The sequence below is a fragment of the Microcaecilia unicolor genome, chromosome 2, assembly GCF_901765095.1.
Source record: "Microcaecilia unicolor chromosome 2, aMicUni1.1, whole genome shotgun sequence".
In the NCBI taxonomy this organism is placed as follows: domain Eukaryota; kingdom Metazoa; phylum Chordata; class Amphibia; order Gymnophiona; family Siphonopidae; genus Microcaecilia; species Microcaecilia unicolor.
The window spans coordinates 587,271,339-587,298,824 of NC_044032.1; the positions used below are offsets into that span (position 1 = coordinate 587,271,339).

General features: G+C 45.2%; 1 protein-coding gene across 6 annotated transcripts in view; it reads right to left on the reverse strand.

Annotated features, from left to right (window-relative positions):
• Positions 1-27,486, reverse strand: part of CEP44 (centrosomal protein 44) — a 149,322-nt gene that overhangs the window by 34,908 nt on the left and 86,928 nt on the right. For 5 of the 6 annotated variants that reach the window (XM_030191533.1, XM_030191534.1, XM_030191537.1 and 2 more), the window contains 2 exons: positions 18,007-18,114; positions 8,737-8,880 (listed from right to left, as the gene is read on the reverse strand). In XM_030191533.1, the coding sequence (XP_030047393.1) occupies positions 8,737-8,880; positions 18,007-18,114 (252 nt within the window). The remainder of the gene's footprint in view (positions 1-8,736; positions 8,881-18,006; positions 18,115-27,486) is intronic. The other variant, XM_030191535.1, reaches the window with a different exon arrangement.

The window sequence follows — 27,486 nt, forward strand, 5'->3', positions numbered from 1 at the left end:
CCCAAGTTAACTCGAAATCCCCAAACACTCCCGTAGGCCTCCAGCTCACACATCACCTTCCTCACCGCAGGGAACCCTCCAGATCCATCTGCATTAGTAAAATATCATCCGCAAATAAGTTGATCTTATGCTGCTTACCATTCACCCAGTCCCCATGAACGGTCACATTTTCACGAATGGCCTGTGCCAGAGGCTGAATAACAAAGGCAAATAGGATCAGAGAAAGGGGACAGGCTGGATGCTGCACTGAAACCCGAAATACTCCCAGTAGCCTCCATTAAACTTCAAACAAGCCAGCGACTGAGTGTACACAGTGCGGATCTAACGCTGGAACCAGAGTCCCAGGCCCAGCTTTACTAAGACTCAAAACAGGAATGGCCAAGAGAACTAGTCAAAGGTCTTCTCCGCATCAGTCAATAACAGGAGCATGGCCTGATGAGTCCACCACACCCTATCCATCACATTAAGGACCCAGCAAATATTATCGTACACTAATATTAACTCTCCTCTCATTTCCACTTTCCACTATATATTGTAAGCCACATTGAGCCTACAAAGAGGTGGGATAATGTGGGATACAAATGCAATAAATAAATAAATAAATATCTCGTCTGGCGTCCTCTCACAAGCCCCACTTGGTCCGGATGGACCAACTTGGGTACCCGATTAGACAACCAATCCACCAAAACTTGGGTCAGAATCTTAGTGTCTACTCCCAACAGAGAAATGGGGCAATATGAGCTACACTGGGCGGGGTCCTTGGGGATTAAAGTCACATCGGTCAGCCACATAAAGTAAGAAAGTTGTGCGCTGTCCCCCAGGGAATTGAAGAAGCAGACTAGGAAGTCAATCAACAAATGCTGGTAACGTTTATAAAAGGCAACCTACAACCCATCCAATCCAGAGGACTTACCTGGTCTCATGGAGCAGATGGCATGCCTCACCTCCATACCCTTAACAGGGCAATCTGACAGGGCCACTTCTGTTTCCTGGAAGGACCCCCATTGCGCCCCTACTAGATAAGCATTGATATCCTCAGACGATGCCTCATGCTCAGGCGTATACAGTTCCTAAGAAACTCCCCAAAACAAGCCCTGATCTGGTTATACCTTATTCCTAGTACGCCGCTTCTTCAGGCAGTGGGCCAGAAGTTGGCTAGCTTTATTAAATTGAATATAGGGCTCTTGTACAAGCTGCAGATGATATTTAAGGTCTTCCATTTCCCAGTCCCTCGAATGTTGTTGGGCTTCCCCAAGGTGAAGCAAGAGAGTTCAATTGATAGGCCATGCTCTATGCGGTAGGGCCAAGGTAGTGATCCGAACACGCAGCTCAGCTACCTCAGCTTGTCTCTCTCTCTTCCTCTGGGCTGCTAATGCTATCAATTGACTCCACATGATCGCCTTCAACCCCTCCCAAAGAGTCTCAGGGGAGATTCCCTCATCATCATTAAAAACCAAATACTCCCTTATCCAGGCCTCTATCCTTCCCGCCAACTGGGAGTCTTCCAAAAGGCTGTTATTGAGCCTTCAGTACCAGGCGCCCCGTGCTCAGATTCGGTTGCCAACTCCAGCCACACCGGAGTATGATCAGACCACAAGATCTGATCTATGCCCGAGTGCTCATGGTGTGCAAAGAACCCCTTGGCCAAAAAAATATAAATCAATCCTGGAATAACTCAGATGGGCAGGAGAAAAGAAGGTGTAATCCCTCTCCACTTCGTGCATCTCCCGCCAACTATCTAGGAGATCAAGAGTGGCAAGGAACCTATGAAAATACTTCCCATCTAACCTACTAAAGTGCCCCCCTCCCTTTAGTGTTATCAAGCCAGGGGGTCAGTGTTAAATTAAAGTCACCCCCACTATCAGATCTCCTTCTTGATGACCCAAAATTTCTGCCAGACAAGAATTTAGGAATTCCCGTTCCACATTAGGGGCATATATATTAACTAAAGTATACACATGCCCATCAAAGACCATAACTACTAATAGGAACTGCCACTCCTCATCTCGTTCGGTCACCTTGACGTCCACCTGCAGAGTTTTAGAAAAAGGATTGCCACCCTCTCTTTCTAGAGTTTTTGATGTTAGAAGCCCAGAACCTAAGAGGATAGCGCAGGGACAAAACCAGATGCTCATGAACCTGCCTAAGGTGGGTCTCTTGAAGAAAGCAAATGGCGCTCTAGTGGGTGTTTGTCCTAGTCCAAAACTTTTCCAGTGATGCTAAGGATGGCTTGAGTAGAGCTTAACCGAGACTGGATAGCAGAGCCGGTAGTGGGAGGCGGGGCTGGAGGTTGGGAGGCGGGGATAGTGCGGGGCAGACTTATACGGTCTGTGCCAGAGCCAGTGGTGGGAGGCGGGACTGGAGGTTGGGAGGCAGGGATAGCGCTGGGCAGACTTATACGGTCTGTGCCAGAGCCAGTGGTGGGAGGCGGGACTGGAGGTTGGGAGGCAGGGATAGCGCTGGGCAGACTTATACGGTCTATGCCAGAGCCAGTGGTTGGGAGGCGGGGCTAGTGCTGGGCAGACTTATACGGTCTGTGCCCTGAAGAGCACAGGTACAAATCAAAGTAGGGTATACACAAAAGTAGCACACATGAGTTGTCTTGTTGGGCAGACTGGATGGACCGTGCAGGTCTTTTTCTGCCGTCATCTACTATGTTACTATGTTACTTGCTTTACTGGAGAGAACTGGCTCTGAGGTTCTCCCATTTCTACTAGGGCTGAGCTATCCTGCCCACTCCTTTCACTCCTAAGGTATCAGTCGTTCTTCATGGCCTAGGGAACTGCTTAACCAATAACCAAGGCTTCACAAGGTTTTAAAATAAACAAAACATTTATTTTGGATGTCACAAATCTCATTCAGCTAAACAAGGCTGCTTTCTTCCTCTTTCAGAGAGTTAAAATGTAACAAGTATCCTTTGGCTTCCCACGACTTCCCAGCACAATTGCATAATAGACAATTAATTAAACTTTTACTCCCTGCTAAAATCTTATATCACACAATTCCACAGTAGCCCATAGAGCTTCAGCCTATCCTCACTCCATATGGACATATCTGTAACCCAGGGATTCTCAGCCTATTCCCTCCTTCTGGGACTATCCTGAACCGGAGGACTGTTAGCCCATCTTGTCTTCCTTTTAGACAACAGGGTACATTCTAACACCCCCCCCCCTTTTTAGCACCAGGGTAACTCTAACCCCCCCCCCCCCCCCCCCCAAGGTTCCCTTTACAACCCAGGGCAATTCTAAACCCCTTCTTTTACTCCAAGGCAGTTTCACACCTTCTTTATAACCCAGGGTAACTCTAACCCTCTTTTTTTTTTTTTTTTTTTTATGAATTTTAAGTTTACATTTATGCAAATGCATAAATCGTAGAACTTACATGAACAAAAAACATTAAAGTAATAATTATAATATCCAAGCAATGTTATATAATTTCAAATTAGTCCACATTAAAGAAGATCCAAGAAATAGGAACTAATAATATCACAATTTAATAAAGAGAAAAAAAAATATCTAAGGGATGGAAGGGATTAGAGTTAGCGCAGCCGATTTAGCGTTAGAGCCAGGGTTAAATGTCAAGTCACTCTTTACTCACAATAAATTCAAGCAACTTTCCCGGTTCAAGAAACATGTAATTATTGGATTGCAACGAAATATAACATTTACAAGGAAATTTAAGTATGAAGGTCCCTCCCAACTGGAGGACCCTTCCCTTCATCGCTAAAAAGTCTTTTCTTCGTTTTTGTGTATCTCTTGAGAGATCAGGAAAAACTTGTATTTTAGAACCCAGGAAAGGAGTACCAATGTGGCGGAAAAAAAGTCTAAATATATTATTTCGGTCTAGCTCTAGAGCAAATGATACCAGCAACGTTGTCCTTTCAGTAATAACCTCCAATGAACTCTCAAGAAATTGAGTCAAATTTAAATCAGGTTGAGTTACTTGAACTGATCTCCCCGTTCTTGTATTTGAGATGTACACAACCTTAGTTAATGGAGGAAAATTATCTGGGGATATCCCCAGTATTTCAACAAGATATTTTCTTAACATTTCTTTGGCAGGTACTAAAGGAGATTTAGGAAAATTCAAAAAGCGCAAGTTACATCTTCTCAATTGGTTCTCCATATACTCAATTTTTCTTTTTTGGAGGTTATTATCCTTAATAAGAGCTGCCGCTGTAGTTTTAACTGATAGTACCTCGTTTTCTATGGAGTCCATCCTGGTAGTCTGCTCCGTCACTTTTCCCGATAAAATGTTATGTTCTTGTGATAGTTCCGCCACTTTTCCGGCAAAAGAAGCTGCAATTTGTTGTAACGAGACAACCAAACCCTGAATCTTTTCCCATATGGAATTCGTAGTAGCAACAGAAGATCTTATCATCTCCTCAAGACTCGTAGAGGTTTCGCCCACAGGCAGAGGCAGTTGAACCGCCATATCTGCCCGACTCGATGTTTCCACCGGCGAAGACGTGGCTACGGGGTCTCCACGAACAGTTGCTGGGACACCACTTCCGGGATCCACAACCAGCTGCTCCCACCGCGCCATCGTATCTCCTCCCGGCCTTGGGGGTGTTGTCGTGAGAGGGGGGCTCAATGTTATCCCCTCTACGCTGAGGTCCAATGTTTCCAGAGGGCCCCTCGAAGCGTCAACTCGAGTCCCCGGAGGCAGCATACCCGACTCTTCTAGAGTCAACTGTCGGGTGGAAGAGGGATTCACCTTGCCTGTGGAGGTAGGCAAATTGGATTTCCCTTTTCGCTTCCCCATAATGTTATGGAGAAGTTTTCACTCGCAGAAAACAATAGCTGGTCAGGAACTGCTGCTCACACGTCCTTCCCAACCGCCATCTTGGATCCAAACACACTCTGGGTATTGCATCCTCTAACCCTCTTTTATATAACCAGGGTAACTCTAATCCCCTTTTACATAACCAGGGTAACTCTAACTCCCTATAACATAACCAGGGTAACTCTAGCCCCTAGCCAGACTACCAGGTACAAGTTTCCTATGCTCTTTCTTCCAGACCATATCTTAGTCTGTTGAGCACGGCCTTTACCTGCTTCTGGCATTTTGTTCCTTTAGGGACCCACAGTAGACCCATGGATCTTCACTCCATATGGATGTATCCGTAACCCAGGGGTTCTCAGCCCGTTCCCTCCTTCTGGGACTATTCTTAACCCAGGGATCGTCATGCTCATCCTGTCCTCCTGAGACTGCTTGGCACTCCCTTCTTATAGTGGCTGTTAAACCTGCTAGAGTGTTTCCAGCCTCACCCTTTTCCTGGGACTGCTGTGCTGATTAGGATAGTGCTTCTCCCACCTGGGAAGCACCAGGCTTCTATACTATAGCTCCAAGCAAACCCAGCTTCCTCCTCAGGCTGCCTGCTGAACCTCTCCCTCAGGTCTGGTTTCTAGGTACCCCTCCCCTAAGGCTCCTATACTTGGTCAAAGGGATTTTTGTAGGAAGCAGAGGACATATGCCTCAGACAAGGATTTATTTTAACCTTTGTTTCTGCTTTCTTTCTGTACCTTTAGGTTTTAACTGGGTATAACAGCTGGTTTCTTCCTAATTTGTGTGACTCCTGGGGTTCTGACACTGCTGCTGTGTCACACCCCTCAATCTACCCAATTTCTGAAACATTAAGCCGTGATTGGCAGATGAATTAAAGCCCTTAACATTATAAGAAATAAGCTTCATTACCGTCTTCCCCATCGTACCCCCCTCAGAAAACTACATGTAACCACCACAATCATATCATCCCCCCCCCCCCCCCCCCCCCCACGCCCATCCCCAAACCCATAGCAGGAAAACTCCCATATCCAACCTTTCCATCCATGGAAGTGAAACCCTGCAAAGTCAGCTGATCACAAAACATCACAAACACTAGAAATAATCCTCTTCCCAGCAAGCCCAAAAGCCACCCACAAGACACTCTTTTCCACCCATCCATCCACCACACTCTTATACCAATCAGCAAAACAAATCCGCCCCACTCTCACCACAGTACTAAAATATCAAATGTGTAATGGCACAACAGGGTCAACGTACAGTAGTTGCAAAGTATTAAGGCCGTCCCTTAGGGCGGCCTGGTTTGGCACTTAATCCTGGCGCTGGTGGCGTGGGTGACCACTAGCACCCCTTCAGTGAAAGCCCTCCAGTCGCTGGTGGATATCCTCCTGGCACTGTCCCACATCAGGTCTCTGGAGTCCCACTTTTTGTAAGGCCTCCCACACTGCTGCCACAGACGTAAATTTTGTGGGTACTCCATTAATAGTCACCATCAATTCAAAGGGGAAGGTCCAATGGTATCTCAGCTGGGCTTTCACCAATGCATGTGTAACCTCTCGGAAGGACCTGCGTTTGGCCAAGTTGACAGCAGCCAAATCTTTGAAACAACTCCACCTCCATTCCATTGCAAGCAGCCCCGCTGCCGCACAGCATGGTATCCTTCTCAGGGAAGCACAGGAAACAGCCCACAATGTCCCAAGGCTTGCCTTCAATTCAAGATCCCAAGGCCCTGTGAGTCTGTTCAATCAGGTGGAAGGTCCACTGGTTGCTTACCATCGGGCCCAGCAGCCAGCAGAACAATTGTTGGGATTGTATGAGTTAAGTTCTTATGGTCAGAAGTTTCAGGAATTCCACACATCTGATATTATTTCATCGTGTGCGATTCTCAAGGTCCTCAACTTTATATAAAAGGTCCTGATGTTCCTCCTGAAGATCTGCCATCACCCACTGAGCTGCTGAGACTGTCAACTCCATACGGTCTTCTACCTGATCAATACTCGTGCCTATGCTTGCTAGGTCAGATTTTATTTCCTGGATTGCATCCTTAACTTGCGTCTTCACAGAGGCAATCTCCGTGTTTAGCTCCCCAAACCAGAAGTGAAGGTCCGCTGCCATAACCTCCGTCAACACTGCAGGGTCTGAATCCATTGCACCACCAGCTAATGCCATCGTCATGACCCCGTGGGAGCACATGCGTGTTCTCACCAGGTGTTGACATGCTATGCAGGCCCTGAGCTGTCACTTTGTTGCCCGGTTTTGCTGTTTTTTTTTTTTTTTTTTTTTTTTGTACCCCGCACTTTCCCACTCATGGCAGGCTCAATGCGGCTTAGGTACTTGTTTGTACCTGGGGCAATGGAGGGTTAAGTGACTTGCTCAGAGTCACAAGTAGCTGCCTGTGCCTGCAGTGGGAATTGAACCCAGTTCCCCAGGACCAAAGTCCACCACTCTAACCACTAGGCCACTCCACTCAAGGGTTTTGGCCTTGCTGCTTCAATTTTTAGCAGCCATCTTGTGGAATGGTCCCTTGCTCAGCACTAGAGGTAGGCAACACTGTGGTGGGTAGAAAAAATACCAACCGGGAAGAAGGTATCACTACAACTCAATTTGAGCTCCCTGATCAGGCATCCACAATGCTGGGTGATGCCACGTCCCCCATGATTACCATGCTGTTCTGATGAGACTTGAGACCCCATGACCAGTATGGGAATTCCTGTATCACATGGCTCAAACTCTCAAAGAGCTGTGCAGTTCAGTAAATTGGCAAATTCCTGTTTGAGATTTCAGCAGCAAAAAAAACTAAAAAAAAACAATTTCCACCAAAGCTAAAACTTTAAATTCTACTCTCAGTCATTAGGGTTTCACCAAACAAGTATGGCACCTTACTTTTTAGATTCAAATTGATTGCTGGCTGCCAATCATGTGGCAGATTCATTTTAAAGTGTTGACAATGATTTTTAAAGTTCTCATTGATAATATTCCTTTGTGCCTTGCTGTCACTCTTTGTACTCTAAAGCAGAAAGTTATACAGTGAACCGCCTGCTAAACAGGTGGTTCATTGTATAGCTGTGCTTTAGATTGGTCTGAATGAGCTACAACTTTATGTCTATTTTTTTGGAATATTCTCAGGAGTCCATTTTATTTGACCCCTGATGCAAGTGTATTTATGCCTAAACACGGCCTGTATCAGGTCTACTAATAATGGATTCTCAATTGTCCCACTCTTGATGGACCTTGGTGCTTCATACTCCTAATAGCTACCAGCAAGTGTTTCTTGACCACTGCTATCTAAGAAGCTTTCTTTATCACAAGATTTGTAATATTTTTTTTCTTGTCTATCTTTTAAAGCCTGTCTATGGTTTTCCTACAATTTAACTTTTCTATTCAACCCCTCCCATCTGAATTTGCTTTTTTTTGTTGTTGTTGTTTCCACTCCTAGCATTCTATTTTCCAATAACTCTTCATTTCTATCTTACCAGTCTTTAATCTTCAATCATCTTTTTGCCCTCATCCATCTGTACTACCCTTTCTCTTGACCTCTTGTTTACTTTTCCCACCACTCCTCATCTAGCATCCTAATCTCGCCCACATTCAGCCTTTCTACTCTCTCATTATTTGCTGTTTTAACCAGATAGTGTTTTTTCCTTCTTGCAGTTTAAATTTATATACAGCTAGTTTCTATATTTGATCTAATGCAGCAAGCTGGCTAGCGATTACAAGAGGAAAAAAATATCACCACTGCTCCATATACTGACTTCAAAATTGTAGATGATAACTGTCTTGCAGGTATGTTTCTAAATTCTCATTACATTCAACAATTTGTAGAAGCTGGTAGTAGAAGGCAAATGGCTGCTCCAATTGGACAATTAAAAAGATAAGAGATTTTGTTTTTTTTACTTGCTTGATTTATCGAGCAACTAAAAAAACAAAATTGTAAAACCTGAGCAAGCTTACCATTAGTTCACATTTTGCTTCACAATTATCTTCAGGAGGTTTGAAAGACGTCTCCCCATTCTCCTCGGCCACTGGGCTACTAGTATCATGAAGGAACTTGACAGCTGTTTCACTACCCAAGTGACGTTCCACAAGAGGTTTCTTCTAGAAACCAAATACATCATATAATAAAATAAAGAAAACATGTATCCTACTTAAATGATTAGTGCTGCAATATACATTACATGAACAACCATTTAGTTTAAACTTCTAATTTTCTCCTTAAAGAGGGAAAAGTAAAATGCAAACAAAACTACATCTACACGTCTGGACTCACATTAAAGCTTTGAAAAGCATTAGAAAGTATGTATTTTCTTGCTTTGTCAAAAATGAGGTACCAAATATATAAAGCTTTACAGTAGTCAAACATTTCTATGGGTAATTTGGAGGAAACAAAACAAAGGAAAGAGAGCCGTTTAGTTGAAAATTAAAGCTTGTGGTGTTAGATACCAGCTCTGACTCCGTTTGACCTAGGAACCCAAAACAGCAGGAAAAAATGACTAGGCCATGGCTGTAGTAATGTGTCAATACTGGTAGTGCTGAACTCTTTCCTATGGCTGAAGAACTGATGAGCCTTGGTTTTTATTGTGCTGCCATCATGTTGAAAACTGGGTGATTCCAGAACTCACCCACCAACTGGAATACACAGGGATTCAACTCCCATTCCTCCAGGACTAGAACATTTTGGTACCACCAACGTCAAGTGAAAATTCTCCCCATCCTGTACCACAAACAGCCATGGCCACACTCCTGGTGTCCCCTGCTTGACATAAGCCACTAGTGTGGCATTGTCTGAGACCACTCAGGTACCTTTTACAATTTGATGGATCAAGATGTCTCTTGATTTAACCCACAGTCCGTGAGCCAGCTGCCCCAACCAGTGGTCCTCCCACCTTGATAGGGACATCAGTCATCAGAACTATCCAGTTTGGCGGGTGCAAATCCATTCCTTTGAGAAGATGCTGAGAGGAGCTCCACCACACCAATTGCTTCTGATGGAGGTCACCAGGAGAAGCCAAACCTTAAACTCCTGGGACTTAGTGAATACCAAAACAAGAGTACTGCAATGTGAGTTTGGGTCCAATCACCTCCATCACTGCCACAGTTCCCAGAAGTTGGAAGATAATTCTAGGCTGGCAGACCCTGATCAGCACAAAACATTTGCAAATGAGGCTTCAACTTGGAACATCATCTCCTGGGTAAGGAAGACTTTGCCCACGCTGGTATAGAGCCAGGTTCCTAAATATATGAGGGAATGCTACTACTAATAATAATCATTTCCATAGCGCTACTAGATATATACAGCATTGTACACATATGCAGGTACTTTCTCTGTCCCTAGAGGGCTCAAAATCTAAGTTTATTTTTTGTACTTGGAGCAATGGAGGATTAATTGACTTGCCCAAGGTCAAAAGGAGCTACAGTGGCAATCAAACCCAGGTTACCAGGATCACAGCCTGCTGCACTAACCCAAATTTCTTTGGTCTTGGTACTTTCATTCAAAATGTTGTAAAGTTACCTATCTATAGGTAGAAAAATCTAATAAAGGAATCTTAATTAATATCTATATATACATACACACACAAATATTTTAGAAGATTCCTCTATTATTTTTTCTAAAAAAAAATATTTGTGGGCTCAGATAGTGTGTAGCACCTATAAATTCACCAATAGAAAGGCAACCATTTTCAATCATTGCACACTACTAGCATAGTTCATGTTCTACAATGCAAAAATAAACTTCTCAAATGTAATACAATAAAAAATATTTCATGTCCTTGGGCTCCCTTGATGGTCCCCTCCCATGTGCTCTGACCTCGACCCCAGTTGGCCCAGCATGTACAGCTCCAAAAGAGCATTCTGTTGATATGAAGTCAAGACATGCAAAAACTGAGGGCCCAAAATTGAGAAAGGCCTCCAGAAGGGCCCCCACAACGTTTACCTGCTCCAGGGGTACAGCCGTCGATTTACCATATACTGTGGTTGCTCTATTTTAAACCAATCAGCAGATTCTGCTTTAGCACAAGAGCCAGCAAAACCAGCTACCACAAAATCCACTATCTGTGGTCACAGTTCATCCTAGGGCCACAAGCTGAAATTTTTATTTTATTTTTGTTACATTTGTACCCCGCGCTTTCCCACTCATGGCAGGCTCAATGCGGCAGGCAATGGAGGGTTAAGTGACTTGCCCAGTCACAAGGAGCTGCCTGTGCCGGGAATCAAACTGAGTTCTTCAGTTCCCCAGGACCAAAGTCCACCACCCTAACCACTAGGCCACTCCTCCACCAACACTTGGATTCACCAACACTTGGATTTCCTGAACAATTCCCTCTCTACTCTGCCATTTATACTTTTTATACCTTTCTTTGCTGCCCGTTTCTTTTTTTAAATAAAATTATATTTTCCCCAGATATGAAGCAGCCCCAGCAAAGCAAGGAAGAAGGGCCCCAACCCTAACCAGGGACTACTCACCGCGGATGGCAATGACCTCTGGAACGGGATGCCAAGACAAGCCCACTAAGCAGGGCTTGGGGGACCAAAGGGAGGAACCCTCATACTGAACCAGAGAGTCTGCAGACCGATCCACAAGAATGTAATTTAGCCACCCGCCAAGGGTCTGAATTGAGGGGCCACAGGCCAGAGACTATTATGTATATTTTCAAAGCACTTAGCCTTCCAAAGTTCCATAGAAACCTATGGAACTTTGGAAGGCTAAGTGCTTTGAAAATATGCCTCTATATGGTCTACAAAAAGATTTCTACTGTACTAGTTCAATCTGTATCATCTGCTAGAGGCAGAGAAATATTGGCAAGTTCCAGGCTGCACCTCTCTTTATAGAGGTGATTCCTCAGTGACTGCACTCATTCTTGATGCTGAAAAAGCATTTAACTTATCAAGTGGAGATATTTGACTAGAGAGATATGGAATTGTTCGAGTTTGGACCCATGATTACTCAGAAGGCACATATTTTATATACCACCTCCAAGATACAGTTATATGATAATCTACTATCCAACATGTTTACTGTATGCATCAAGGGTTTTCCCTCTACTATTTAACATGCCTTTGGAGCCCCAGAACAAACACCACAGAAATAAAATACAAGCAGTATGGCCACAGAACAAAGAGATAAACCACAGGAAGAACACTGTAGAATCAAGGAATTGTCTACTGCCCCATTACATCCTCCAAGTTGACAGAGAAATCATTTAGTCTTTCTGACTCGTCCACTGCAAATACCTTTTCCGGCACCTCTCAAATCCTCCTCGGTGAAGACCGAAGCAAAGAATTCATTTAATTTCTCCGCTACGCAGGGCCGGTCCTAGGGTCTCTGGTGCCCCCCTGCAGATTATGAGTTGGTGCCCCCCCCAGCATCTCCTTTCTCTCTTCTCCCACCCTGCCTCTGCCCAGCGATTCTCCTTCGCCCCCATCCCCCTCCTATTTATGGCCACCTGCCCGCCCTCTTCTCCCCCCAACATTCCCCTTTTTCTTCTTGCCACCCTGCGTGGTATAAGTTTTTTTTTTAATTTATCTCCATCTCAGCGGCCGTGTCATTTCAAAGCCCTGCCCATCTCTAGCCTTCCCTCCTTTCATAAGTACATAAGTAATGCCATACTGGGAAAAGACCAAGGGTCCATCGAGCCCAGGATCCTGTCCACAACAGCGGCCAATCCAGGCCAAGGGCACCTGGCAAGCTTCCCAAACGTACAAACATTCTATACATGTTATTCCTGGAATTGTGGATTTTTCCCCAAGTCCATTTAGTAGCGGTTTATGGACTTGTCCTTTAGGAAACCATCCAACCCCTTTTTAAACTTTGCTAAGCTAACTGCCTTCACCACTTTCTCTGGCAACGAATTCCAGAGTTTAATTATACGTTGGGTGAAGAAATATTTTCTCCGATTTGTTTTAAATTTACTACACTGTAGTTTCATCGCATGCTCCCTAGTCCTAGTATTTTTGGAAAGCGTGAACAGACGCATCACATCCACCTGTTCCACTCCACTCATTATTTTATATACCTCTATCATGTCTCCCCTCAGCCGTCTCTTCTCCAAGCTGAATAGCCCTAGCCTCCTTAATCTTTCTTCATAGGGAAGTCGTCCCATCTCCGCTATCATTTTAGTCGCCCTTCGCTGCACCTTTTCCAATTCTACTATATCTTTCTTGAGATGCGGCGACCAGAACTGAACACATTACTCAAGGTGCGGTCGCACCATGGAGTAATACAACGGCATTATAACATCCTCACATCTGTTTTCCATACCTTTCCTAATAATACCCAACATTCTATTCGCTTTCCTAGTCGAAGCAGCACACTGAGCAGAAGGTTTCAGCGTATTATCGACGACGACACCCAGATCCCTTTCTTGGTCCGTAACTCCTAACGTGGAACCTTGCATGACATAGCTATAATTCGGGTTCTTTTTTCCCACATGCATCACCTTGCACTTGCTCACATTAAACGTCATCTGCCATTTAGCCGCCCAGTCTCCCAGTCTCGTAAGGTCCTCTTGTAATTTTTCACAATCCTGTCGCGATTTAACAACTTTGAATAACTTTGTGTCATCAGCAAATTTAATTACCTCAATAGTTACTCCCATCTCTAAATCATTTATAAATATATTAAAAAGCAGCGGTCCTAGCACAGACCCCTGAGGAACCCCACTAACTACCCTTCTCCATTGTGAATACTGACCATTTAACCCCACTCTCTGTTTCCTATCCTTCAACCAGTTTTTAATCCACAATAGGACATTTCCTCCTATCCCATGACCCTCCAATTTCCTCTGTAGCCTTTCATGAGGTACCTTGTCAAACGCCTTTTGAAAATCCAGATACACAATATCAACTGGTTCCCCTTTGTCCACATGTTTGTTTACTCCTTCAAAGAATTGAAGTAAATTGGTCAGGCAAGATATCCCCACACAAAAGCCGTGCTGACTTGGTCTCAGTAATCCATGTCCTCGGATGTGCTCTGTAATTTTGTTTTTAATAATAGCCTCTACCATTTTCCCAGGCACTGACGTCAGACTCACCGGTCTATAATTTCCCGGATCTTCCCTGGAGCCTTTTTTTAAAAATCGGCGTTACATTGGCCACCCTCCAATCTTCCGGTACCACGCTCGATTTTAAGGATAAGTTGCATATCACTAGCAGTAGCTCCGCAAGCTCATTTTTCAGTTCTATCAGTACTCTAGGATGAATACCATCCGGTCCAGGAGATTTGCTACTCTTCAGTTTGCTGAACTGCCCCATTACGTCCTCCAGGTTTACCGTGAAGTCAGTAAGTTTCTCCGACTCGTCCGCTTGAAATACCATTTCCGACACCGGTATCCCACCCAAATCTTCCTCGGTGAAGACCGAAGCAAAGAATTCATTCAGTCTCTCCGCTACGTCTGTCTTCCTTTATCACCCCTTTTACCCCTCGGTCATCCAGCGGCTCAACCAATTCTTTTGCTGGCTTCCTGCTTTTAATATACCGAAAAAAATTTTTACTATGTTTTTTGGCCTCTAATGCTATCTTTTTTCATGAGTTCGTTCCTTCAAAGTCCCGCTCTCAAGGAAATGACGTCAGAAGGCGGGACTCTGCAGAATAAACTCACGAAGGGAGGGAAGGCTAGAGACGGGCAGGGCTTTCAAATGACGCGGCTGCTGGGACGGAGGTAAATTAAAGATTTAAACCCCCAAGGGTAGCACGGTATGGCGGTGCAGCGCTGCAGCAGCGCCCTTGAAGGCAGGCGCCCCCTGCGGTGCTTACCCCACTTACCGGGTTTGACCGGCCCTGCCGCTACGGCTTTGTCTTCCCTGATCGCCCCTTTAACACCACAGTCATCCAGCAGTCCTACCGACTCTTTAGCCGGCTTTTAATATACCTAAAAAAAGTTTTGCTATGTGTTTTTGCTTCTAACGCTAACTTTTTTTCAAAGTCCTTCTTAGCCCTCCTTATCTCCTTTTTGCATTTGGCTTGACATTCCTTATCATAGTAACATAGTAGATGACGGCAGAAAAAGACCTGCACGGTCCATCTAGTCTGCCCAACAAGATAAACTCATATGTGCTACTTCTTGTGCATACCTTACCTTGATTTGTATCTGCCATTTTCAGGACCCAGACTGTAGAAGTCTTGCCCAGAACTAGCCCCACCACCCAAAACACCAGCCCCGCCTCCCAATCTCGGCAAAGCTGCTGAGGATCCATTCCTTCTGCATAGGATTCCTTTATGTTTATTCAATGCATGCTTGAATTCCGCTACCGTTTTCATCTCCACCACCTCCCGCGGAAGGGCATTCCAAGTATCTACCACTCTCTCCGTGAAAAAATACTTCCCGACATTTTTCTTGAGTCTGCCCCCCTTCACTCTCATATCATGTCCTCTCGTTCTACCGCTCTCCCATCTCCGGAAAAGGTTCGTTTGCGGATTAATACCTTTCAAATATTTGAACATCTGTATCATATCTCCCCTGTTTCTCCTTTCCTCCAGGGTATACATGTTCAGGTCCGCAAGTCTCTCCTCATACATCTTGTAACGCAAATCCCATACCATTCTCGTAGCTTTTCTTTGCACCACTTCCATTTTTTTTACATCCTTAGGAAGGTACGGCCTCCAGAACTGAACACAATACTCCAGGTGGGGCCTCACCAACGACTTATACAGGGGCATCAACACCTCTTTTCTTCTGCTGGTCACACCTCTCTCTATACAGCCTAGCAACCTTCTGGCTACGGCCACCGCCTTGTCACACTGTTTCGTCGCCTTCAGATCCTCAGATACTATCACCCCAAGATCCCGCTCCCGGTCCGTAACTATCAGACTCTCCCCGCCTAACACATACTTCTCCCGTGGATTTCTACTCCCTAAGTGCATCACTTTGCATTTCTTCGCATTGAATTTTAATTGCCAAACCTTAGACCATTCTTCTAGTTTCCGCAGATCCTTTTTCATGTTTTCCACTCAGAAAGTGTAGAAGTAAAACGGTTGATTAACTGTTAAGGCAATATACAAGGGCACTGTGAGCTATGTGTGAATGAGACATGAGAATGTGAGTTTCGAGGACAAAAGTGTTAGGCATGTGTAATATAATAAAGAAATAAGCTTAAGATACTTAAGGTGTAAGGAGTACTTTATGTAATTAGTTATAAATAGCATACGCCAGATAGGCCAACTTTGTTTCCAGCTGGGCATTATGGTGTCCATTTTGTGTGGTTGACTGCTGATGCCACTTCAGGCATGCTCGTGCAATAAACGAACTACAATATGTCGCTTGAAGGCCCAAAGAGGCCACTTCAAAGGCTTGTTTCAGAGAGCCTTCTAGCTTCCTGTCTTCTAGGTCTTTTAGGACAATGCCCCCTTCCACCGGCAAGGTGGTCTTCTTAGTCACTGCCATAACCAGGGAGTCAACTCTGGGAAGCTGCAATTTATTTTTCTCCTCCAGAACTAATGGGTAGAGGCGTACCACGGCTCTTCCCAGTCTCAGCCCCGTGTCTGGTGAGACCCATTCTGCTGTAATCAGGTCCTGAATGTCTGGGTGCATTCAGAAGGCTGTAGAAGGAAATCTAAGCCCCCTCATGATCAATGAATATGGAACTGTTCACGCCGAAGCACAAGGCAACTCAATGGAAGGCACTGCCGGTGTGTCAAAAATAAGAGTACTGAGCTCCTCTTTATGAAACAACCTCAGTACTTTTGAATCAACCTCCTCCTCAGGAATGAGCTCTCCCTCCTCTAGTAGCTTATTCAACAAACAGAGTGAGGCCACATCAGATAAGGAGGGAGAAGCAGAGACAGCCTTAGCTGCCCACTACTGGAGGTCTAAACGAGATCTCTTAGGAGTCAAGAGGGACAGCAGGACAAGAAACTGAAGCACCTTGCAGCAACTCTGACTGTCCCTGCTTCAGTAAATAGGTCTAAGAACATAAGAATAGCCATACTGAGTCGGGCCAATGGTCCTTCTAGTGCAGTATCCTATTTCCAACAGTGGCTATTTCAGATCACCAGTACCTGCACGAACTGCAACATCCCGACGTTGGCTGATGGTCCCACAGAGGGACCACCACTTAACTGTCTCTGCGGGGGTTGTCATTCACCCTGACTTTCACAAGCGTAACACAACATACCCCAAGCAGTGAGTCAGGATCTCTTCTCTGCACCAAGTAGAACTTGGAGCCCCCAAAGCAGTTCTGAGTCAAATATTAGTCAAACTTACCACTGCCACCTGATTCCCCCAAGCTCACAGTCTCCACAAGTCTTACCACAGATAAGAAAGGCTCAGGACAGACACTCTGTCCCACACTCTCCAACACAACTCTTTTCTTCTTCTTTATTTTTTAAGGTTGTTGTGCTGGAAAAGGAGAGCATGAAACAGGGGAGAGGTGATGGGAGGGAAGAAGTAAATTTGCGGGGCACCAGTGATAAGGATCTGAAAACCTCCAAATATGACTCTGCAGACACAAGCCTCCGCAAAGCTCAACTAGGGACCAGTTTACCAACTGGACCAGGAGCAAAGCACTCAGAACCAGAGGCTGAAAAGTGTGTCCATCCACCTGCTGGAGATAGAAAATACTGAGGAGCTGGACTGGATACCAAGAAAGATATGTATCAGCTCAGTTTTCAATTCTCTATCTTCACCTGCAGACTGATGGACATAACTACCCCACAGGTTTTGAAAATAGTGGGAAGCTATGTAATAGAAATCTATTTTGTTTAGAAACTCCACAGGAAGGACATGATTGTTTTTGTAAAGACCACAGCTGCCTGTAAATCATTTAAATACGTCTGTACTGAAAGAAAAATTTTAAACTGGCTGTGGGCGTGAAAACATAAGTACATAAGTGTTGCCATACTGGGACAGACCGAAGGTCCATCAAGCCAATCCAGTTCACAAGTACCTGGCAGTAAAATACATTCATGCTGTTTATCCCAGAAATAAGCAGTGGATTTTCCCAAGTCAAAATGTCTATAAGAAATGTTCAGAGAATATTTAGAGGAATGGGTGATGAAGCATCAATTCTGAACATAATCAGAACATGAATTGCATATTTCAAGCTAGTCTTAGATTTGCGAAAATAGAATTCTGAATTCAAAGCATTTCATTTTTAGAAACTTATTTCATGAAATTATTCTGAATAAAAGTTTGCATCACATAACACTTTGAACTAAATTACCTTTTCACAATAGAAAAAGTTATGTTATTCTTATTTTTTTAAATCATTTATCTGTATAGTACTCACAGTTTGCAGCAATGACTGGACTGGAATGGGCTCAGCAAAAAAAGTCTCACATTTTGCCTCTCTCTCATCTTTAGAGGAGCTAGATTTCTTTTTTGACTGGGACTTGGTCTGATAAATCAAAAACAAGAGAACTACGGTATGTTAGCTGAACACAATCACAGAAATAAAGAGTACTTCATTTCTTGTTTCCGATATATTGTTTTCAATATTGTTTTCTGAGTAACTCATCCTATTGTTGGATGTAGTAACTTTTTTTATTTTATTTATTCAATTTTACATTTGTATCTACAAACATAAATGTATTGGAAATATCAGAAATAATAAAAAAAGTAATGTAATACATATCAAAATAATATGATATGGAAATTATCATCTTAACTTTGTCCATCATAATTTGAATCAAGAAACTAAGAAATTATTTTAAGTGGAGTTCTATAATAAATTATTACAACGGTACAGAGAGACAAATGTTTACAGCCAATATAACAGCATTCTTAACTAGGGGGGCACATCCATAGGCGGAGCAACCTTTTCTTTTGATTCAATAAATTCTAATAATTTCTTGGGTGTAAAGAAAACATAATTCACCAATTCAAGAGAGACATAACAATTACAGGGAAATTTCAACAAAGAAGTTCCACCTATTTTAAGGAGGATGTAGTAACTTTCTGAAAAGCAAAATGATTACTTTAAACAGCTGTTTATAGTCAAAATGATACCTGGATCTCACTGAACATGCTTCATGACATACAGGCCCTTTGGGATACACTACAGACAGAAACCTTGCCTTCAGTAAGTAACAAAGAAAAACAATTCAACGAGTTGCATTCCCTTCCTGTGCATTTATATCCTGCCCTTCATAGTTACCCAAGTGAAAGAACAGTAAGCCAAATTCAATTATTTCCAATGTAAGGGAAAAAAGGGGAGAAGTACAAAATGCTTTTTTAAGTATTCAGTCAGAAGTTAGGTAAAATAAAGCATCAGCAAGTATTATTTTTTTTCCACAGGATAACAACTATATGTCTATCTGGCTATTTCAACATTTACTGCACAGGGAAAAGCAAAGATACTTACCTGTAGCAGGTATTTTCCAAGGGTAGCAGGCATTATATTCTCACAAGTGGATAATGCGGTGTCACGTTGCCTGGTCCGGGACTTATGACAAGCTTTACAGAGCTTTGTGGTGCATGCGACACGCTCCACCACGCATGCACAGGTGCATTCCTAACATCCAGGCTCACCAAAAACAACAAACTTTGGTCGACTGGGCCTCGCAATGACGAGGACATAACTCAATTTAACCTGAAACTATATACAACTGAATGAGAGTGCAGCCTGGAACAGAATAAAACAGGCCTAGAGGGGAGAAGTTGGATTCTAGACCCCAAACAGATATCAAGGTCTCCTCCTATAACACTATTCTCTCCTCTGCTCTGAGCACTTTCACTCTTCCAATTCCCTGTTCTGTAAGCGTACCAAACTCCAGCCTTCGCTGACCTCCAGAATCTGCTGAATGCTTTTGGCTAAAATCTCGTGCCCATGCTGACTTCATTCATTTCAAATACTTGCTGACTTCCTTCCAGTCTGCTTTTTCACTTGCCAAACAAGACTACTACATTTGACAAACTTGCTTAGCTCCAACCCTCAACATCTGTTTACCACACTGAATTCTTTCCTCAAAGTGCCTTCACCTCGAACCACCCCCTCTTCATTTTCTCCACAGAGAACAGCTGAGTGTTTCCATGACAAGGTTCACAAAATTAACCTTGAGTTCCAAACCAAGTCACCTCCACCTCTCCTTCTACCATGCCATTCTCAACCTTCCCTGAACTGCTGCCATCTTTTCTAAAATCATTGAAGAGGAAACTGCACGTCATATTTCTTCCTCCAAACGTATTACCTGCTCCTCTAACCCCACTCCCACCCATCTACTCAGCACTCTTTCTCCTACTGTTGTCACTTCTATCTGCCATATCCTCAATCTTTCATTTTCCACTGCAACTGTTCCTGATGCCTTCTAACATTCTGTGTATACACCACTCCTCAAAAAGCCTTCACTGGACCCTACCTGCCTTTTCAACTATCACCTCATCTTCCTCCCTTTCTTATCCAAGCTACTTGAATGTGCTGTTCATTGCCATTCTCATGACTTTTTCATCTCAAGCTTTTCTTGATCCACTACAATCCAGCTTTTGCCCTCTACATTCAACAAAAACAGCCTTTCCTAAAGTCTCCAGTGACCTCTTCCTGGCCAGATCTAAGGGCTTCTATTCTATCCTAATTCTTCTCAATCTATTTGCTGCTTTTGACACTCTTGACTACCACCTACTCCTTGATACACTGTCTTCTCTTGGACTTCGGGGCTCTGTCTGTCTTGGTTTTCTTATCTCTCATTGCACTTTATGCGCTGGTGGATCCTCCTCCACTGCTATCTCACTATCAGTCGGTGTATCTGAGGGCTCAGTCTTGCAACCTCTTCTTTTCTATATCTATACTTATTCCCTTGGTGCTCTGATGTCCTCCCACGGTTTTCAGTATCATCTTTATGCTGATGACTCCCAGATCTATCTCTCCATAGCAGAAATTTCAGCAGGACTTCAGGACGAAATCTCAACCTCTTTGACATTGTTGCCTGGATGTTTCATCACCATACGAAAATGAACACACCCAAGACTGAGTTTCTTATCTCTCCCCCTAAACCCACCTCTCTTCGTCCCCCATTCTCTATTTCTGTGCATAACATTCATCGTCCCTGTCTTAGTTCATAACCTTGGTGTCACCTTTCACTACTCTCTCTCTCTTTCTCTGCATATATCCAACATAGTAACATAGTAGATGACGGCAGAAAAAGACCTGCACGGTCCATCCAGTCTGCCCAACAAGATAAACTCATATGTATTACTTTTTGTGTATACCCTACCTTGATTTGTACCTGTCCTCTTCAGGGCACAGACCGTATAAGTCTGCCCAGCACTAGCCCCGCCTCCCACCACCGGCTCTGCCACCCAGTCTCGGCTAAGCTCCTGAGGATCTATTCCTTCTGAACAGGATTCCTTTATGTTTATCTCACGCATGTTTGAATTCCATTACCATTTTCGTTTCCACCACCTCCCACGGGAGGGCATTCCAAGAATCCACCACTCTCTCCGTGAAGAAATACTTCCTGACATTTTTCTTGATTCTGCCCCCCTTCAATCTCATTTCATGTCCTCTCATTCTACCGCCTTCCCATCTCTGGAAAAGGTTCATTTGCGGATTAATACCTTTCAAATATTTGAACGTCTGTATCATATCACCCTTGTTTCTCCTTTCCTCCAGGGTATACATGTTCAGGTCAACAAGTCTCTCCTCATACGTCTTGGAATGCAAATCTCATACCATTCTCATAGCTTTTCTTTGCACCGCTTCTATTTTCTTAACATCCTTTGCAAGATACGGCCTCCAAAACTGAACACAATACTCCAGGTGGGGCCTCACTAACGTCTTATACAGGGGTATTAAAACCTCTTTTCTTTTGCTGGTCACACCTCTCTCTATACAGCCTAGCAATCTTTTAGCTATGGCCACCGCCTTGTCACACTGTTTCGTCGTCTTCAGGTCCTCAGATACTATCACCCCAAGATCCCTCTCCCCGTCCATACCTATCAGACTCTCCCCGCCTAACACATACGTCTCACTTGGATTTCTACTCCCTAAATGCATCACTTTGCATTTCTTCGCATTGAATTTTAATTGCCAAACGTTAGACCATTCTTCTAGCTTCCGCAGATCTTTTTTCATGTTTTCCACTCCCTCCAGGGTGTCCACTCTGTTGCAAATCTTGATGTCATCCGCAAAAAGGCAAACTTTACCTTGTAATCCTTCGTCAATGTCACTCACAAATATATTGAATAGAATCGGCCCCAGCACCGATCCCTGAGGCACTCCATTTACCACCACCCTCTGGCGTCTGCACATCAACCAGTTCCTAATCCAGTTCAACACTTCGGGTCCTATCTTTAGCGTGTCTAGTTTATTCAAGAGCCTCCTGTGGGGAATCGTGTCAAAAGCTTTGTTGAAATCTAAATAGATTACGTCCATAGCATGTCCTTGATTTAATTCTCTGGTCACCAGTCAAAGAATTCAATGAGATTCGTTTGGCACGATTTCCCTTTGGTGAAACCATGTTGTCTCGGACCTTGCAACTTATTTGCTTCTAGGAAATTCACTATCCTTTCCTTCAGCATCGCTTCCATTACTTTTCCAATAATCAAAGTGAGGCTTACCAGCCTGTAGTTTCCGGCTTCTTCCCTATCACCACTTTTGTGAAGAGGGACCACCTCCGCCATTCTCCAATCCCACGGAACCTGTCCCGTCTCCAAGGATTTATTAAACAAATCTTTAAGAGGACCCGCCAGAACCTCTCTGAGCTCCCTCAATATCCTGGGGTAGATCCCGTCCGGTCCCACTGCTTTGTCCACCTTTAGATTTTTAAGTTGTTCATACACACTCTCTTCCGTGAACGGTGCTATATCCACTCCATTCTCACATGTACTTTTGCCAGTCCATCGTAGTCCTGCCCCAGGATTTTTTCCTGTGAAAACAGAACAAAAGTATCTATTTAGCAAATTTGCTTTTTCTTCATCATTGTCTACATAGCGGTTCGCAGCATCTTTCAGTCTCACAATTCCCTTTTTAGTCTTCTTCCTTTCACTAATATACCTGAAGAAATTTTTGTCACCCCTCCTTACATTTCTAGCCATTTGTTCTTCCGCATGCGCTTTCGCCAGACGTATCTCTCTCTTGCCATCTTTCAGTTTCATCCGGTATTCCTCCACGTGTTTCTCTTCTTGAGTTTTTCTGTATTTCAGGAACGCCAACTCTTGAGCCTTTATTTTCCCAGCCACTTGTTTGCAGAACCATATCGGTTTCCTTTTTCTCTTGCTTTTATTTACTCTCCTTACATAAAGGTTTGTGGCCCTATTTATAGCTTCTTTCAGCTTGGACCACTGTCCTTCCACTTCTCGTTTATCCTCCCATCCCATCAGCTCCTTCCTCAGGTATTCCCCCATTTTACTAAAGTCAGCATGCTTGAAATCCAGGACTTTGATTTTTGATTGGCCGCCCTCCACTTTAGCTGTCATATCAAACCAAACCGTTTGATGGTCACTTCTGCCCAGGTGGACACCCACTCGCATATTTGACACACTATCCCCATTTGTGAGCACCAGATCCAGCGTGGCTCCCTCCCTTGTGGGTTCCGTCACCATTTGTCTGAGCAGAGCACTTTGAAAAGCATCCACGATCTCTCTACTTCTTTCCGATTCCGCAGACGGAACTTTCCAATCTACATCCGGCAGATTGAAATCTCCCAGCAACAGCACCTCTCTCTTCTTTCCCAACTTATGGATATCTGTGACCAGACAGACTGCTAAAAACCTGTCATTTCTTTTTCTATATCATCATCAAAATTTGTCCCTAACTTTCTGATCAAGCTACCAAATCCTTATCCATAATCTTATCATCTCATGCTTTGCTGAAACTTGCTCCTCATAGGTTTCCCACTAAACCATTTCTCTCCCCTTCAATCTGTTCAAAATTTTGCTGCAAACTTATATTTCACCAGTATTGTTATGCTCATATTAGCCCCCTCGGCAAGTCACTTCATTGGCTCCCTGTTTCCGCATACAGTCAAAACTTCTCTTACTGATTTACAAGTGCATTCCTCAGTATCTCTCCCCTACACGCCTCCCTGGGAACGCTGTTCATTGGGTAAGTCTCTCTTATCTGCACCCTTCTCCTCCACTGCCAACTCCAGATTCTGTTCCTTTTATCTTGCTGTACCATACACCTGGAATAGACTTCCCAAGTACATCATGCTCCGTCTCTGGCCAAATTCAAATCTAGGCTAAAAAACACCTTTTGATGCTGCTTTTATCTCTTAATTCCTATTCACTTGTTCAGTACCCATGTCTGTTTAATCATTCTCACAATAAGTAATTTCCTAATCCCTTATTTGTCCTGTTTGTCTGCAAGTGCAAGGTGATGCATGTGGGAAAAAAGAGCCCGAAAGGGTATGATACATACCTGTAGCAGTTGTTCTCCGAGGACAGCAGGCTGATTGTTCTCACGACTGGGTGACGTCCGCGGCAGCCCCCACCAACCGGAAAGAAGCTTCGCGGGACGGTCGGCACGCAGGGCACGCCCACCGCGCATGCGCGGCCGTCTTCCCGCCCGTGCGCGACCGCTCCCGCCAGTTGAATGACTAGCAAAAGATGAAACACACAACTCCAAAGGGGAGGAGGGAGGGTAGGTGAGAACAATCAGCCTGCTGTCCTCGGAGAACAACTGCTACAGGTATGTATCATACCCTTTCTCCGAGGACAAGCAGGCTGCTTGTTCTCACGACTGGGGCATCCCTAGCTCTCAGGCTCACTCAAAACAAGAACCCAGGTCAATGGAACCTCGCAACGGCGAGGAAACAACAGAAATTGACCTACGAAGAACAACTAACTGAGAGTGCAGCCTGACCAGAATAAATTCGGGTCCTGGAGGGTGGAGTTGGATTTACACCCCAAACAGATTCTGCAGCACCGACTGCCCGAACCGACTGTCGCGTCGGGTATCCTGCTGGAGGCAGTAATGTGATGTGAATGTGTGGACAGATGACCACGTCGCAGCCTTGCAAATCTCTTCAATAGTGGCTGACTTCAAGTGGGCCACTGACGCTGCCATGGCTCTAACACTATGAGCCGTGACATGACCCTCAAGAGTCAGCCCAGCCTGGGCGTAAGTGAAGGAAATGCAATCTGCTAGCCAATTAGAAATGGTGCGTTTCCCGACAGCGACCCCTAGCCTGTTAGGGTCGAAAGAAATAAACAATTGGGCGGACTGTCTGGTGGCCTGTGTCCGCTCCAAGTAGAAGGCCAATGCTCTCTTGCAGTCCAATGTGTGCAACTGACGTTCAGCAGGGCGGGTATGCGGCCTGGGGAAGAATGTTGGCAAGACAATTGACTGGTTAAGATGGAACTCCGACACCACCTTCGGCAGGAACTTTGGGTGGGTGCGGAGCACTACTCTGTTGTGATGAAATTTGGTATATGGAGCATGAGCTACTAGGGCTTGAAGCTCACTGACCCTACGAGCTGAAGTAACTGCCACCAAGAAAATGACCTTCTAGGTCAAGTACTTCAGATGGCAGGTATTCAGTGGCTCAAAAGGAGGTTTCATCAGCTGGGTGAGGATGACGTTGAGATCCCATGACACAGTAGGAGGCTTGGTAGGGGGCTTTGACAAAAGCAAGCCTCTCATGAATCGAACGACTAAAGGCTCTCCAGAGATGGCTTTACCTTCCACACAATAATGGTAAGCACTAATCGCACTAAGGTGATTCCTTACTGAGTTGGTCTTGAGGCCAGACTCTGATAAGTGCAGAAGGTATTCAAGCAGGTTCTGTGCAGGGCAAGAACGAGGTTCTAGGGCTTTGCTCTCACACCACACGACAAACCTCCTCCACTTGAAAAAGTAACTCTTTTTAGTGGAATCCTTCCTAGAGGCAAGTAAGACCCGGGAGACACCCTCAGACAGACCCAACGCAGTGAAGTCTACGCCCTCAACATCCAGGCCGTGAGAGCCAGAGACTGAAGGTTGGGGTGCAGTAACGCTCCGTCGTTCTGCGAAATGAGAGTCGGAAAACACTCCAATCTCCACGGTTCTTCTGAGGACAACTCCAGAAGAAGAGGGAACCAGATCTGACGGGGCCAAAAGGGCGCTATCAGAATCATGGTGCCGCGGTCTTGCTTGAGCTTCAGTAAGGTCTTCCCCACCAAAGGTATGGGAGGATAAGCATACAGGAGGTCGGTCCCCCAATGGAGGAGAAAGGCATCCGACGCTAGCCTGCCGTGTGCCTGAAGTCTGGAACAGAACAGAGGCAGCTTGTGGTTGGTCTGAGAGGCGAAAAGGTCCACCGAGGGGGTGCCCCACGCTCGGAAGATCTTGCGTACCACTCTGGCATGGAGCGACCACTCGTGCGGTTGCATGACTCTGCTCAGCCTGTCGGCCAGACTGTTGTTTACGCCTGCCAGGTACGTGGCTTGGAGGAGCATGCCGAACCGACACGCCCAACGCCACATCCCGACGGCCTCCTGGCACAGGGGGCGAGATCCGGTGCCCCCCTGCTTGTTGACGTAATACATTGCAACCTGATTGTCTGTCCGAATTTGGATAATTTGGTAGGACAGCCGATCTCTGAAAGCCTTCAGTGCGTTCCAGATCGCTCGGAGCTCCAGGAGGTTGATCTGTAGATCCTTTTCCTGGAGGGACCACAGACCCTGGGTGTGAAGCCCATCGACATGAGCTCCCCACCCCAGGCGAGATGCATCCGTCGTCAGCACTTTCCCGGGCTGCGGAATTTGGAATGGACGTCCCAGGGTCAAATTGGTCCGGATGGTCCACCAGAGCAGTGAAGTGCGGCAACTGGTGGAGAGGCGGATGACATCTTCTAGATTCCCGGTGGCTTGGAACCACTGGGAAGCTAGGGTCCATTGAGCAGATCTCATGTGAAGACGAGCCATGGGAGTCACATGAACTGTGGAGGCCATATGACCCAGAAGTCTCAACATCTGCCGAGCTGTGATCTGCTGGGACGCTCTGGTCTGCGAAGCCAGGGCCAAGAGGTTGGTGGCCCTCGCTTCGGGAAGGTAGGCCTGAGCCGTCTGGGAATTCAGTAGCGCTCCTATGAATTCCAGAGACTGAGTTGGCTGGAGATGGGACTTTGGGTAATTTATCACAAACCCCAGCAGCTCCAGAAGTTGAATGGTGCACTGCATGGACCGGAGGGCTCCTGCCTCCGAAGTGTTCTTGACCAGCCAATCGTCGAGATATGGGAACACGTGCACTCCCAGCTTGCGTAGGTAGGCCGCTACCACCACGAGGCACTTGGTAAACACTCGTGGGGCAGAGGCTAGCCCAAAGGGCAGCACACAATACTGAAAGTGCCGTGCGCCCAGGCGGAATCTGAGATACTGTCTGTGAGCTGGCAGTATCGGTATGTGAGTATGTGCGTCCTTTAAATCCAGGGAACATAGCCAGTCGTTTTTCTGAATCATTGGCAGAAGGGTGCCCAAGGAAAGCATCCTGAACTTTTCTTTGACCAGGAATTTGTTCAGGCCTCTCAGGTCTAGGATGGGACGCATCCCCCCTGTTTTCTTTTCCACAAGGAAGTACCTGGAATAGAATCCCTGCCCTTCCTGCCCGGGTGGTACGGGCTCGACCGCATTGGCGCTGAGAAGGGCGGAGAGTTCCTCTGCAAGTACCTGCTTGTGATGGGAGCTGAAAGACTGAGCTCCCGGAGGACAATTTGGAGGCAGGGAGGCCAAATTCAGGGCGTATCCGCACCGCACTATTTGGAGAACCCACCGGTCGGAGGTTATGAGAGGCCACCTTTGGTGAAAAAATTTTAACCTCCCTCCGACCGGCAGATCGTCCGGTACGGACACTTGT